The following is a 13,410-nucleotide window of genomic DNA, read 5'->3' on the forward strand; positions in this document are numbered from 1 at the left end:
TTCAGCGCGGCCCCAGCGGGCGTGAGCCAGGGCCCGCAGAAGCCCCTGCGGGTGGGCTTTTACGACATCGAGCGGACCCTGGGCAAGGGCAACTTCGCGGTGGTGAAGCTGGCCCGGCACCGAGTCACCAAAACCCAGGTGCGTGGGGCGCGGGCCGACCAGGAGCGGACCCTGCCTGGGGTGGACCCTGCCTGCGGGCAGCCAGCCGGGTGGGACGCCTGCCTGTAGGGTCCGTCTAAACGCGGGCAATTTTTAGTTTGGTAGAGAAGAAAAATGTTTTATATTACGATTGCATAATTTGTACGAATATTAGGGGGCAGCAAAGAGGATAATGATCCAATAACCCAGGGGTGCAGTGCTCTCCGTTCCAGAGCTAACGCCCTGCCAAGTGAGCCTGCGAAGACAGTACAATTATTTAACTTCGGCTATTTTAAGTAATATGAAGGGTTACTTTGGTTATTCCCCTCACCTTCCCCCCCCCCCAACTTTTTGTGACTTCTTGGGGACAAAGTGTTTTAGAAATTAACCTGCAAAAATGAAATGTTTAAATTAGGTTAAGTGAGAGGTTTTTTAAAATAAAAATAAAACACAAAATATCCTTTTTCTTTTAAAAAATCTATAGGTAGCAATAAAAATAATCGACAAAACACGCCTAGATTCAAGCAATTTGGAGAAAATATATCGTGAGGTTCAGATCATGAAGCTTCTGAATCACCCCCATATCATAAAACTTTATCAGGTAAGGACCCAGTTTGCCTTTCTCTGTGACTTCTGGCAAGTGCTTTCGTTTTTATGTCCAATGACCTAAGTCTGCAGTTTCTGGAGGCTGCCCCCCTCTCTTTGGGTGTATGTGGGGGTCAGGGGGTTGGTTGTATAAGGTAAATAGACTGATGTCTGTACGTGGTGAAGATTTACTTACAGTTATTTTCTTGCTTTGGGGTCATAGTTGAGATTTGCTTCATGAAGATCTTACTTAGTATTATGATTTGTTGCAGTTTTAAATGCATGGAGGTGGGATGTTCTTGCCTTTACTATGAAGATAAACAACCAGATCTATGTATTGACACAAGTCAAGGATTTAGTGTAGAAGGACAAGTTCCAGTGAAACTAGACACTTCTGCCTTTGCAGATTATTAAACTTTCGGACCAGCTGCTTTTACCAGTTTTCCTAAACTTGCCTTTGCAAAGGCAGCAGTGAGCTCTTGTCTTCCCCCAAGTAAAATCCCATCAAAACGGAGCTTTTGCTGTGGTGAGAGCAGGGAGCTTGCTATTTAATCCACGTTAACGACAGGCTTCACGCTGTCCGTTTGTTGGTTTGTTTTGTGACTTTATTTTTGTTCTCCTGTTGAAACTATAAAGTACATCTTTGGAAAATAAGTGGTGGTTTAATTAGGACAGCAAAGCAATCTCTTTCTTAGTGGCCACTTCTGTGACTATGAAGTAGTCTCGTGCAAGAGGAGAAGTTCTTTGCAAATTGCTTGCTATTCCGTCTAGTTGTGTTGGCTGTAAGTTCCTTTTGATGACTCTCATGAAACCCCAAGAGACTGAAATGAATATGGGATGGTAGGCGTGTTTGTGCAGTTGGCAGGGCATACAATGGGCAGGAGACAGGACTGTAATTGAAAATGATCCCACGGAAGGCTCTTTACTCAGTTAAAATGAAGGTAGAAGTTGTCATGGGGCTCGTGTTTCCAGAATGACAGTTTACTCATCATTTTTAAGTGTGGCACACACATCACCTGTCACCTGCTCTCTGGTTGGTCACCTGCTCTCTGGCTTGTGTTTTGTTTCTGTTGCCATATGTAAGTTGCCGCGTGGGTCGGAAGTTTCCTCCTGGGTCACTGATGTCAGTGCCTGAGAAATGTGCCCAGCCTGTTTCCGCAGCAGCGGGCTGACCCCTGTCTGCTTTAGACTGAGTTGGAGGGATGAGCCAGAGCGTGGCTGCCTTGCCCTCCTGAACCCGCTGGCCCCTATGTGGAGTAGCCCAGTTAGCGATGCCTTGCCCACACGATCCAAGTGAGGACTCTCCGGGGGTGAATTTTCTTATTGCTCTGCGTGTTGCTCTGACTGTTCGGGACAGCAGTGGTAGTTCTTGCCCTGGCTTTGACATGGTATCTGATTTTCATCCAGCTGGCTCAGGCCCAGAACCTTGGTGAGACACTAAACTCTTTCCTTGAGGTTTTTTTTTTTTTTTAAACTTAAAACACATTCACTCTTCATTCTTTCTCTGTCTCTCTCTTTTTTTTTTTTCTCACTGAGAAAAGGAATGAACTCGTCACTCAGTGCACACATCGAGGGCAAGGGCTGTGAAAATTCTAGCTAAACTGCCTGTTGTTTGCTTTGCTTTTCAGATTTACAGCACAAAGCAGTTGTGTTTAAAGTATTCTTTTTAAAGGAATAACTATGTTTTGAGCCCTGAAGAAATCTTTTTCTGTAGAATGTATTATCTCTCTATCTCCCTTTTAAAATACCTGGATATGAGTTCCTTTTACTTTCAGTACAAATATTTGAATTGTACCTTGTTTCTTAGTTACGTTTTAAATTCTTTCAAAACAATTTTTCAAAGTGAAAGAAAATGCTCACTCAGGAAGGGAAGCTTTAAGGTGTGCCTGACACTGGCTGTTGCTGCTGACACATGCTGAGTCGTTTTCTGTACACAGCAGACTGCTGTGGCTTACCCGGCAGAGCCGGCTTTTTGTGGCCTACTTAATCATGTTACCAACGCATGTGGGGAAGGGTATTTGCCATCTATTATTCAGCCGTGCTGGCCATTGGCTTGAATAATCTGCTGCCTGCTACGCTTCTAGAAGAAAGCTGTAGCAGAACTCCCGTATTGCTTTTATTTCTGTAGCCTCCAGAATCCTCTGGTGGGTGAGGCAAAGTGAGTTAAAACTACAACGTAGGAGAATTCGAATACACTCAGACCTTTACTGAGCCAAGATACATCAGGACAGGCAGGCTAGTGAGGAATCACCTCTGACGTTGAAAAGACTCTCCTGAATAGGAATCCCCTGATGTGTTTCTTTATTGCAGAAGGTTTTTGTTTGTTTGCTCGTTTTTCCTTTCCAAAAATGATGAATGCACTCATCTGGAGAAGTTAATTCCCTGGGGTTCAGGTAGATTACTAATATCTCTGGTATGTTCTCTCTCCGTGTGGTTTAATGTTTAGGTCTTTATTTTTTTAGGTAATGGAAACAAAGGATATGCTTTACATTGTCACTGAATTTGCAAAAAATGGAGAAATGTTTGGTAAGCCACACTTTTCATACCTGTTGAAAACCAATGGTTCTCACTTGTCAGGAATTGCTCCTCCAATGTTGGGGTCTACCCACCTGAACATCCCACAGCATTCTTCACTTGTGCCGCAGACGGCGGCTGCACTGTGGACTTGGAGGCTATAATTTTGTTTTGTCGCTCCTCAGATTATTTGACTTCCAATGGGCACCTCAGCGAGAATGAAGCACGGAAGAAGTTCTCGCAGATTCTGTCGGCCGTGGAGTACTGCCACAGCCATCACATCGTGCACCGGGACCTCAAGACCGAGAATCTGCTGCTGGATGGCAACATGGACATCAAGCTGGCAGGTGAGGAGGGCGCCCCCCCCCCCCACCCGCACCCAGGAAGCGTTGCCTTGTGGGAGGGGGACGTATGCAAGCCAGGGTCCTGGTGCTTTTTGCTCGGACACTTTTGAAACCGAGGCCCCTACTGTTTCCACCACAGCTTCATCGTCTGTTTCTTTGTCTTTCAGACTTTGGGTTTGGGAATTTCTACAAGTCGGGAGAGCCTCTGTCTACATGGTGTGGGAGCCCCCCGTACGCGGCTCCGGAAGTCTTTGAGGGGAAGGAGTATGAAGGCCCCCAGCTGGACATCTGGGTAGGAGCCCTGTGCGCAGCGTGTTAGGTGCCCACGCTAGAGCTGTGTGCACCAGCAAGGCGAGCAGGCGCTGACCGTGCTGTCTGGTTGTTTGCAGAGCCTTGGCGTTGTGCTGTACGTCCTCGTCTGCGGATCTCTCCCCTTTGACGGGCCCAGCCTGCCAGCCCTGCGGCAGCGGGTGCTTGAGGGCCGGTTCCGAATCCCCTTCTTCATGTCTCGAGGTAGGTGTGCGCCGAGCCTTAAATTTATTTCCTGAAATGCCTGCTTGACTGTCTTCTGGGTTTGTGAGTCAGGCCGGTGTTACTGTAGGGTGTTTACCTGTAAAAGAAACCCAACCCACGGGGTGTGTTTTGAGTGCCCTACTTATGGCCGGACAGGTGCCTTCCTCTGAGGGTGTCTCCTGGAGCTGGCTGAAGGCTTGGTCTCTGGAGTCCCCGCCCAGTGCCCCCCGAGTCTCACCTGCTCCACACTCGTGCTTTCCTCTTCCATTCAATAAAGATGTCCACTGACTTGTGTGGTCACAGCAGCACGGGGAGCTAAGTGGTCTCTGTAGGGACATTAGGAGGACTGTGTCCCACTCGGAGACCCGCCGCTCGGTGGGGGGCATCTCTGGTGGCTGGTCTGAGCCACTGGCCCAGGTCAGTGCTCCTGGCATTGGTGTTCTTTAGAATGGTCACTTGAAGGGAGCTCGTCCCCTGCAGGGCTGAGGTGGCAACCCAGTGGGCGGTGGGGACCGTGTGCACAGGCGGACTGCCCGGCTCAGTGCGCCTCCCTTGACCCCCAGACTGTGAGACGCTGATCCGCCGCATGCTGGTGGTGGACCCTGCCAAGCGCATCAGCATCGCCCAGATCCGGCAGCACAAGTGGATGCAGGCCGACCCCACCCTGCCACTCACTCGCCCCACGAACGCTGCTCTCAGCTACAACTCCAACCTGGGCGACTATGACGAGCAGGTGCTGGGCATCATGCAGACCCTCGGGGTGGACCGGCAGAGGACCGTGGAGGTGAGCGTTGCCCGTCCCTCCTCCCACTTTGCTTGTTCTTGTGGCGGGGGGCGGGCAGGGGGGGAGACGCCTTTATCAGGAAAAGCAGTCAGTTGCTAGTTGAGTTAAAATGGGAACACGGGCTAATTTAAGGGCCAGCTTGTCCACTCTTCTAAAGGATATTCTGGGCCACCCAAGAATAACCCTGGGAACAGCCTTGTCAGGGAGCCTCAGTGACCCGAGGAGCCGTCCTGAGTGCCACCTGCACACGGCCCCCCTGCTGTTCCGTCCTCTCCTCTGGCCCGGCTCTGACCCGCTTCTCTGCTCTGCCTTCCCAGTCACTGCAGAACAGCAGCTATAATCACTTCGCAGCCATTTATTACCTCCTCCTGGAGCGGCTGAAGGAGTACCGCAACACCCCGCCGTCAGCCCGGCCGGGCCCGGCCCGGCAGCAGAGGCCCAGGAGCTTGGACCATAGCAGTTTGGAGGTGAGGAGGACTCTCCTAAAGCCCCACCTGTGTCCCCTGAGTTAGGAATCCCTTGCTCAGATGTTCCTGGGAGCCAGACACAGGCTGAGCCCGTGTTGGCCTGTTCATTTTGTCCCGCATCCTCCTGTGAGCCCCAGACCAGAGGATGCAGAAGAGGGGGTGCTAGTCATTCTGTTGGGGGTCATGCCCCGCCTGTGGCCAGTTGACCCTGGTGCCGGCCTCGGTGCCTCCCCCTGGTCATTTCCATGTGCGCAGCCTGGGAGGGAGGGAGGGTGCACGTGTCCTGAGCCTGGTCAGCTGGTGGCTGACATCTGCTCGCGCCAGAGGGAGGCCAGCATGGTGTTTCTGGGGATGCTCGTGGTTATCCCAGAGCCACTGATAGCTTCTGTCCTTCCATGCTGGCTCACAGGTGCCTCAGGAAGGCCTTCCCGGTGATGCTTTCCGGTCCTCTCTGCTGTGCCCACAGCCCCAGGCCTTGGGGCAGTCTATCCTGCAGGCCGAAATGGACTGTGACCTCCACAGCTCGCTCCAGGTGTGTGAGCGTCTGTGAAGGGTGGCGTCTGGGGCGGGGGCTTATCTCATTCCCAGGGGTGGTGATGACCCCATGCCAGGTCACCCAGAGCCCCAGGGTCACTGGTTCATTTCCTCCCCGCACAGCCCTGGCTCTTCCCTGTGGACACCAACTGCAATGGCGTGTTCCGGCATCGCTCGGTCTCCCCCAGCAGCCTGCTGGACACGACCATCAGTGAGGAGGTCAGGCAGGGCCAGGGCCTGAAGGAGGAGCCAGAGGCGCAGAGACCCCTGCCTGGCAGCACGGTCCGGAGGCACACACTGGCCGAGGTCTCCACCTTCTCCCCGTGTATCCCTCCATGTAAGTGTCCACGTGGGCAGGAGCACAGCCTGGTGGGCGGGTTTATGGTTGGGACTACAAGGGGCTGATGCAAAACACACCTTTTATGCTGGGTGGTTTCTTCTTATCATACTTCTTGGATTTAACCCCCGAGGCCACAAGGATCACATGTAGACACTGCAGGTGGTCATTCCATGGTGGGGATAGTGGGTGTTAGCTGCCCCCAGGTGTCAGGAGGACAGGTCCTCATCCCTGGCCCTTCTGTGTCCTGGGTCAGCTCCACATATCACCTGCAGCCAGGACTCCTGCGCTGGCTGTCAGGGCTCCCTGGCCTCTGGCTGTCATAGACTCCCACTCCCCCAACGTTGAGGAAAGATGTGGGGAGGACAGTACAGCTGTCTGCCTCTGTCAGTGGCCTCAAGGGCTACTCAAGGGCCTGAGAGTCACTGCCATGGGCATGGGGAACACGACGTGGGTGTTGGTGGGCTGCATGGGCCGTGGGGAGCATGTGCCTCCCCCGCCAAGAGCACCCTGTCCCTTCTGCAGGTATAGTCATCTCCTCCTCGTCGGCGAGTCCTTCAGAAGGCACCAGCTCTGACAGCTGTCTGACCTTCTCGGCGGGGGATAGCCCAGCGGGGCTTAGTGGATGCCTGGCTGCTCAGGGGCTGGTGGGCACCTGTTCTCCACTCAAACTGGCCTCACCACTGCTGGGGGCCCAGTCTGCCACACCGGTGCTGCAGGCGCAGGGGGCCCTGGGAGGAGCTGCCCTGCTCCCCATCAGTTTCCAGGAAGGCCGGAGGGCTTCGGACACCTCACTCACTCAAGGTGACTTCCCCTTCACTCTCATTCCCACCTTCCCTCCAGATGCCGTGTGCCCTGGCAGGTTTCCCTTTGTCCTGGATGGCAGAAGTTCCCCCATCCCCTAGCCGGGCCTAGGTCGAGCAGCAATGCTCCCTGAACAGATCGAAGGGGCCACCGGGTTCTAGACAGCCTGGTGTCCTGGGACAAAGTCACCTGGCCTCTAGTGGCTGGTCTTAGAAGCTCAAGAGACACTTGGGTGCCAAGCAGCAGCTCCTGCCCTAGAAGGGGGTGGGGTGAGGGAGGGACCCTCCACACCTGGCTGCCTGGGCTCCCACCATGCCACCCAGGGCTTGGGGGCCCTGAGCTCCCTCCCTAGTTCCGTGGCACTGTTCTGCCCTTCCACAGAGGATCTCAGTCTGCCCAGATGCATGCCTATTCAGTACTGGAACTGCTGCCCCAAATCCAACCTTAAAGATGACTTCCTAACCTTGCATGGGGCGTGGAGGGGTCATGGAAAGTATTTAGATGACCAGAGAGCACCCTCAGCCCTGTAGGAAAGCATACCAGTCCTTTTATCCATCATTTTCATGTTGCCCGTTCCTCCTCCTCCCTCCCCTCCATCTGGAACTCCAGCCAGCCGTGGGCTGCTGGTCCTGGGCTGGGATGGAGGGCCATAGACCATCTCCGTCTGCCTCTCCCCAGGCCTGAAAGCCTTTCGGCAGCAGCTGAGGAAGAACGCGAGGACCAAAGGGTTTCTGGGCCTGAACAAGATCAAGGGGCTGGCTCGCCAGGTGTGCCAGCCCTCGTCCAGCCGGGCCACTCGGGGAGGCCTGAGCGCTTTCCAGCTGCCCGCTCAGAGCCCAGGCCTGCATGGCAGCGGGGCCAGCAGCCGGGAAGGCAGGGGCCTGCTGGAGGAGGTGCTGCACCAGCAAAGGTATGCCTGCTCTGCACTAGTCGCCCTTGACCTTGGTAGCACTCGGGTCCACTGGGATTTCTTGAGCAACCTTGTTTCCTAAGCTCCCCCTTCTCCATGTGATCAGATGAGTGTGCCTCCCTACCCCAAGTGTGGGGAGATCTGTGGGCCTTGTTCCTGCAGATGGTGGCAGAGGTGGGGAGCAGTCAGGTTTTGTCACTGTGAAGCCTGTAAGTGGGGGCTGAAGGGGGGGCATGAATAAGAATGTCACCTCTGGTTGGCATCTCTGAGCTGCTGTAAAAGCACGACAGAATGGAAATGTCAGGAATTGCTCAGGGGTTAGTCACACACAGCATTTCGTGTTCTGGGCAGCTCCAGCCAGCACTTCCACGGGGCGTGGAAACCTGATGGTGTCTGAGCCTGGCCGGGTGGAACTTGTCGGGAGAAGCAGTGCTCAGAGCGGGCAGTGACCTGTTGCCCTCCCTGTTCCTTGTGTCCCTCCAGGTTGCTGCAGTTACAGCACCACCCAGCAGCTCCGCCCAGCTGCCAGCAGGCTCCCCAGCTGCCCGCAGTCCCGCTGGTCCTGGCCCCCTGTGACAGTGCCCTCCTTGTGTCAGGACTCCAGAAGGAGCTGGGGCTGGGGCCTGGCCCGCTGCTGCCACCCCACCTCCTCCAGGCCGGGGTCTCCCCGGTGGCCTCAGCGGCCCACCTCTTGGACACCCACCTGCACATCAGCACTGCCACGGCACCCCTCCCTGCCGCCACACCCCTGCAGCCACACTTCGCCATGCTGCCCTCGGGTTTCGACCCCATGGGGCTGCCGCAGGGGGACTGTGAGATGGAGGACCTGACCTCAGGCCAGCTGGGCACGTTTGTCCTGGTGCAGTGAGGGCTACCATGCCACCCTCCTCCTGCATGGGCTGCTGACTCCTCGAAGCAATAATCTCAAGAGTATGTGAAGGCGATTCCGGACTCAAAGCCAATAACTTCTGAGAAGCAAAACAAGCAATACGTTTGGTGTTTTGGCTTTTTAGTTTATTTTTGTTTTATTTTCTCCTTGCACTGAACAGCTGCTGCTGTGAGTAGGGACTGGAAAGTTTCTGAAGAAAAATAATAATTGAGGGTGTGTTGTGGGGGTGGGTGGACAGGAGGGAGAAGGAGGGAAGCGACAAGACAGAGGACAGTGCTGGCCCCGCTCACAGGCCAGCGCCACTGTGGTCAGGTGGCGGCAGGAGGGGACCATCAGCTCCCCGTCCATGGGCGCATCAGGTCACGGAGGGCACTGCCTTGGACAAAGCCACAGTGTGAGCCACGCGCCGTGGGAACAAGTGTGTGCACCTCCGCCACGTGTGTGCGCGTGCGGGGCTGAGTAGCATCCTTTTTTAATGAACAGTTCCACTTCCTGAAACATTTATGCTTCGAATGAAAGCTGTGAACTTTGTGCTTTATGCACAAGTTTTTAAAAAGCTCTAATGGCCAGCCCAGGAGAAGATAATCTGCAAATTCTTGGAATTCTCTCTCTTGAAGTCAGAACACCGAGGCTCACTTTTTCTTGTTTTAGATGGGAGTGTTATGAACTGCTTGGTGGTCGATTCCAGGAGTCTTCGGAGGAGCCACAAGAAAGAACCTCAAAGGGGCGGGTAGGCTCTGTCCTGGCACTTGGCACAGGGCCTGGGTGCCTGCGAGGGAAGTTACCTCCTGCCGCACATCTTATTTCCGCTGCTAATTACGTTTTTACGCATTTCATTATCAGGGTCCAAAAAGAACAGCTGACTGGGGGATGTGCAATATAGTGAGGCTGGGACTGGGACAGTGGGCGGCGACCGCCTGCACTCACGGGTCACTGTCGGACAGCCCCACCTTCCCCAGGCCCATATCTGTTAGGCTTTTGTTCAAGAAAATGGAATGAGAGGTCAGGTCATTATTGTTCAAGCTTTGTTCCTTTTTAAGCAAATACTGTATATGTGTATAAATAGACAGACACTACTTATTTTTTATATTTTTTACTACACCTTTGTGTTCCTGGTTTAAATTCCCCTCTGGCAATGTTACAAAGTGCTACACCAGGTCTGTGTGGAGGAGGAAGACAAGTTGCCCTTACCTGGCAGGTAGACCCAGGTAGTGGCTCCGGTGGCCATGGGCCTCTGAGTGAAGGGAGGACACTACTGTGTGCTCCCTCTGCCTGGTCAGCACTGGTCCTTTACCCCCAGGTGCCTTCAGCTCTCTTGGCTCTTACACCCTCAGTATTAACAGGTAATGGCAGGGGAAGGTCAGCATTTATAAAAGCCAAAGATCACCGGAGTTTCTGGAGGGAGGGGAGGTGGTGGCCCAGAGAGGACACAGCCGCTGCTGGCCCTGCGTCTGCGTCTGCCCAGCTTGCTGCTGCTGTCCTTCCTGCCACCACTGCTGCTGCTCTGTGGCTGCTTCAATGATGGGGGCAAAGGACTGTCCTTGCTTCCGCTGACTTGTAAGGAAGGTTGGGGACTGAGAGAGAACCTGGGGTCATGGGCCTTTGCCTCCTCACAGAGACAGCAGCACGTGGAGTCCAACACAGAACCAGTTTCCCTTTTGAACATCAGTTCTGTTCTAACCCAGAGATCAAAGGCCTCAGAACAACGACAAGCACTTTACGTTCCCCGTGGTTTTCTTTCTCGTTGCTGTCAGTCAAGGTGTGTGTCTCGTTTAAGTGTGTGTGACGTGTGTTTTATAGGTTTCTCCACAGTGCTGTTCCCGAATGAATGCGGTAGCCATTCAAAGGCACTCTGATCTGATTAAGATGTATATGGTTTGGTTTGTTGTTTTTTTTTACTATAACTGAATTAATTATTTTGTTTCTTATGTTAACATGACAAATGTATGCCAAATGATTAGTGGATGTATGTTTTTTAATTTAATATTTAAATAAAATATTGGAGGGAAAAACCTTGACTTTTTCCCATTGTTCTCTGGGGCGTACCTTCTGGCGCTTCACTAAGAGGCCAAGTCCTCCAGGCTCATTGACGGCTCAGATCGAAAGAAGAGGGCCTGGTGCCAACTCCTGCCTTCAGCCTGGCCGCAAAGAACTGGCAGCACCTAGCTGCAGATGCCACTCCCCTCGCCTGGCAGTGGTGTGGGCGCAGGGTGGTCAGGGTACAGAGAGGAGTGGCCTGAGGTTGGCATTGAGGGTGTGTGCCAGGCCTCGCAGGCTCTCAGGCCCCGTTTTGGGGGGCAGCTCTGCTAATCCGCTGAACCTCCAAACACCCACGTCTGTTCGCAGCTGGTTCTTCCCAGGCACCATTCACTCTACTTCCTTTTAATGGCCTCTGAACCCACTTACAAGTCAGGGATTTGGAAGACTGACAGCCAGGCCTGTTCAAGTTGGCTTTGCCACCTTCTAGCAGGAGGGCAGACGTGGCCATCTAAACAACAAAGGTTCCTCTTCATCCTGCACCTGGAAAATATTTTTTGGTTAAAGTTTTTAATTTTTCTCACCCATTCAGATGGTCATTATAAAAAAACAACCAACCACACGTAAAATAAGCGTTGGCAAGGGAAAAATTGGAACTGCCGGGTGCTGCTGGTTGGAGACAGTCTGGCTGTTCCGTAGCAAGTTAACAGAATCACCATATGGTCCAGCAATCCCACTTCTGGGCACAGACACACAAGCTGAAAGCAGGGTTGGGAACAGATCCTGCACACCTTTGTTCATGGCAGCATTAGTCACAACAGCCAAGGGGTGGAATCGCCCCACGTGTCCCTCCAAGGACGACTAGATCAGCAAATGTGGTCCCTGCACACAACGGGATGGTATTCAGCCTGAAAAAGGAAATTCTGACGTATGACATGGAGAAGCCCGGAGGGCATCATGCTCAGGACACAAGTCAGGCACAAAAGGACAAAGGCTGTGTGATTTCGCTTCCCTGAGGCCCTAGAGGAGTCACTCCAGGGACAGAAAGGAGAGTGGGCAGAGTGTCTTTTTGGGAGGATGGAAAGTTCTGGAGATGGATGGTGGCGATGGTTGCACAACAGTGTGCGTGTACTTAATGCCATCGACCTGTGCACTTGAAAATAGTCAAGATGGTAAATTTTGTATTGTGTGTATTTTACTACAATGGAAAGAAGGTCCTTTTGGGGGAGATGCCGAGGGATGCACAGCAGCTTCCTCCTGAGAGCCGGGCCCCGGGGTGAGGGCTGAGTGAGCGAAAGCATGGAGGAGAGGCACCTGTGGGAGGCAGATGCGCGGGGAAGTTGTGAAAACTCAGAATCTGTTTCCAAGCCTGTACGTGTGGGATGACAAGCCTGAGTGTTGCTTCAATGCAGCCAGTGGGTCTGAGAGGCCAGTGGGATCTCGTAGTTTTGGGGAGGAGACCCAGCCAATGAGGAGGGTTGTTGTCAGGGCTACTTGATTGACAACAGTTACAACGTCATATACTGAGCTGTGGCTCGCAGTGCCTTGAGGGACTGGGGGGTGGGCTTCTGACAGGAAGGCCACGCAGACCACGCACACCCGGGAAAGCTCACCGAGCCCCTGCGGACGCCAGTACTGGGCCTCGCTCCTGTGTGGCCCACTCAGCATTCGGCCCCTTGGTCACACGGCCTGGAGAGCAGGACCCAGGCTCTGCCTGCTGTGAAGAACAAAGGGAAATCTATTTACTGCTTGGGACGTAGGGTCTTGTAAACTAGGAAGAACTTGATGTGTCTCTCGGGTCCTGAAGTAGGTGGTCCGCTCCTGTGGGGCCCATCGGATCACACCCCCCACCCAGCACCGAGCTCCGTTGGGCACCTGTGGCTCCTGGCAAATAGCTGGGAGCTAAGGGACTCTGTGCTCAGCTGCTCGGTTCTTCTGGGGCTCACGGTGTGTCACGATTGGTGTTATTATCATCATTACTAATAAATAACACCTCTTAGAATCCTCATTTGGAAATGTATGCCCTGCTCAGGGAGCCTCGAAGGGACCTTGCGGGATGCAGGCCTGCCGTCCCAGGCTTATTGGTCTGCTCTCAAGCCACGTCCCCTCCCACAGATGAAGAGGGGCCGACGTGACTGTGGGGTTCAGTGTGGCGGTGGGACTCGGCGGGCCAGCCGTGTGTTAAGCGACCCCCTCTCTGGGCCCCACCACCTGCGTCTCGCGCTGCCAATGTCTCTGCCGTGGATGACCGCACCTGCCCGGCATTTCACAAGATGTTGACGCTGTGGATGTGTCCGTTCCTGTCGGGGTGTGGCAAGGCTGAGCAGGCGATGGCACCTCCCTCTGCACATGACCGCACATGGCGGGCACTTGGGGATTCTGAGGCTTTCTTCCTCCCGGTGCCGCTGTTGAGGGCCTGGGGATAGCCTGGCGTAGTGATTACTGCAGACCACGCGCTGCCTGAGTCCTTGCTAGTGCGGGTGGAGCCGAGCCCAGGGGGCCCGACACCCAGGGGAGCGCGTGTGGCACTTTTGCTGCGGGGCCGTGGGCCATGTGTGCTGGTGTGCACCCTGCTTTCAGGAGGAAGTCCTTCTGGATGTCAGAGATGTGAAAG

The 13,410-nt window shown here is 53.9% G+C and overlaps 1 protein-coding gene across 1 annotated transcript in view; it reads left to right on the plus strand.

The window, feature by feature from the left end:
• Positions 1-10,837, plus strand: part of SIK1 (salt inducible kinase 1) — an 11,953-nt gene extending 1,116 nt beyond the window's left edge. The window contains exons 2-14 of the mRNA XM_006758696.2: positions 6-138; positions 623-739; positions 3,186-3,249; positions 3,423-3,584; positions 3,749-3,873; positions 3,971-4,094; positions 4,658-4,878; positions 5,196-5,345; positions 5,755-5,877; positions 6,003-6,216; positions 6,742-7,020; positions 7,699-7,930; positions 8,414-10,837. Of these exons, the coding sequence (XP_006758759.1) occupies positions 6-138; positions 623-739; positions 3,186-3,249; positions 3,423-3,584; positions 3,749-3,873; positions 3,971-4,094; positions 4,658-4,878; positions 5,196-5,345; positions 5,755-5,877; positions 6,003-6,216; positions 6,742-7,020; positions 7,699-7,930; positions 8,414-8,798 (2,329 nt within the window). The 3' untranslated portion in view covers positions 8,799-10,837. The remainder of the gene's footprint in view (positions 1-5; positions 139-622; positions 740-3,185; positions 3,250-3,422; positions 3,585-3,748; positions 3,874-3,970; positions 4,095-4,657; positions 4,879-5,195; positions 5,346-5,754; positions 5,878-6,002; positions 6,217-6,741; positions 7,021-7,698; positions 7,931-8,413) is intronic.
• Positions 10,838-13,410: the final 2,573 nt, after the last annotated feature.

This window comes from Myotis davidii, unplaced genomic scaffold (assembly GCF_000327345.1).
Source record: "Myotis davidii unplaced genomic scaffold, ASM32734v1 scaffold975, whole genome shotgun sequence".
In the NCBI taxonomy this organism is placed as follows: domain Eukaryota; kingdom Metazoa; phylum Chordata; class Mammalia; order Chiroptera; family Vespertilionidae; genus Myotis; species Myotis davidii.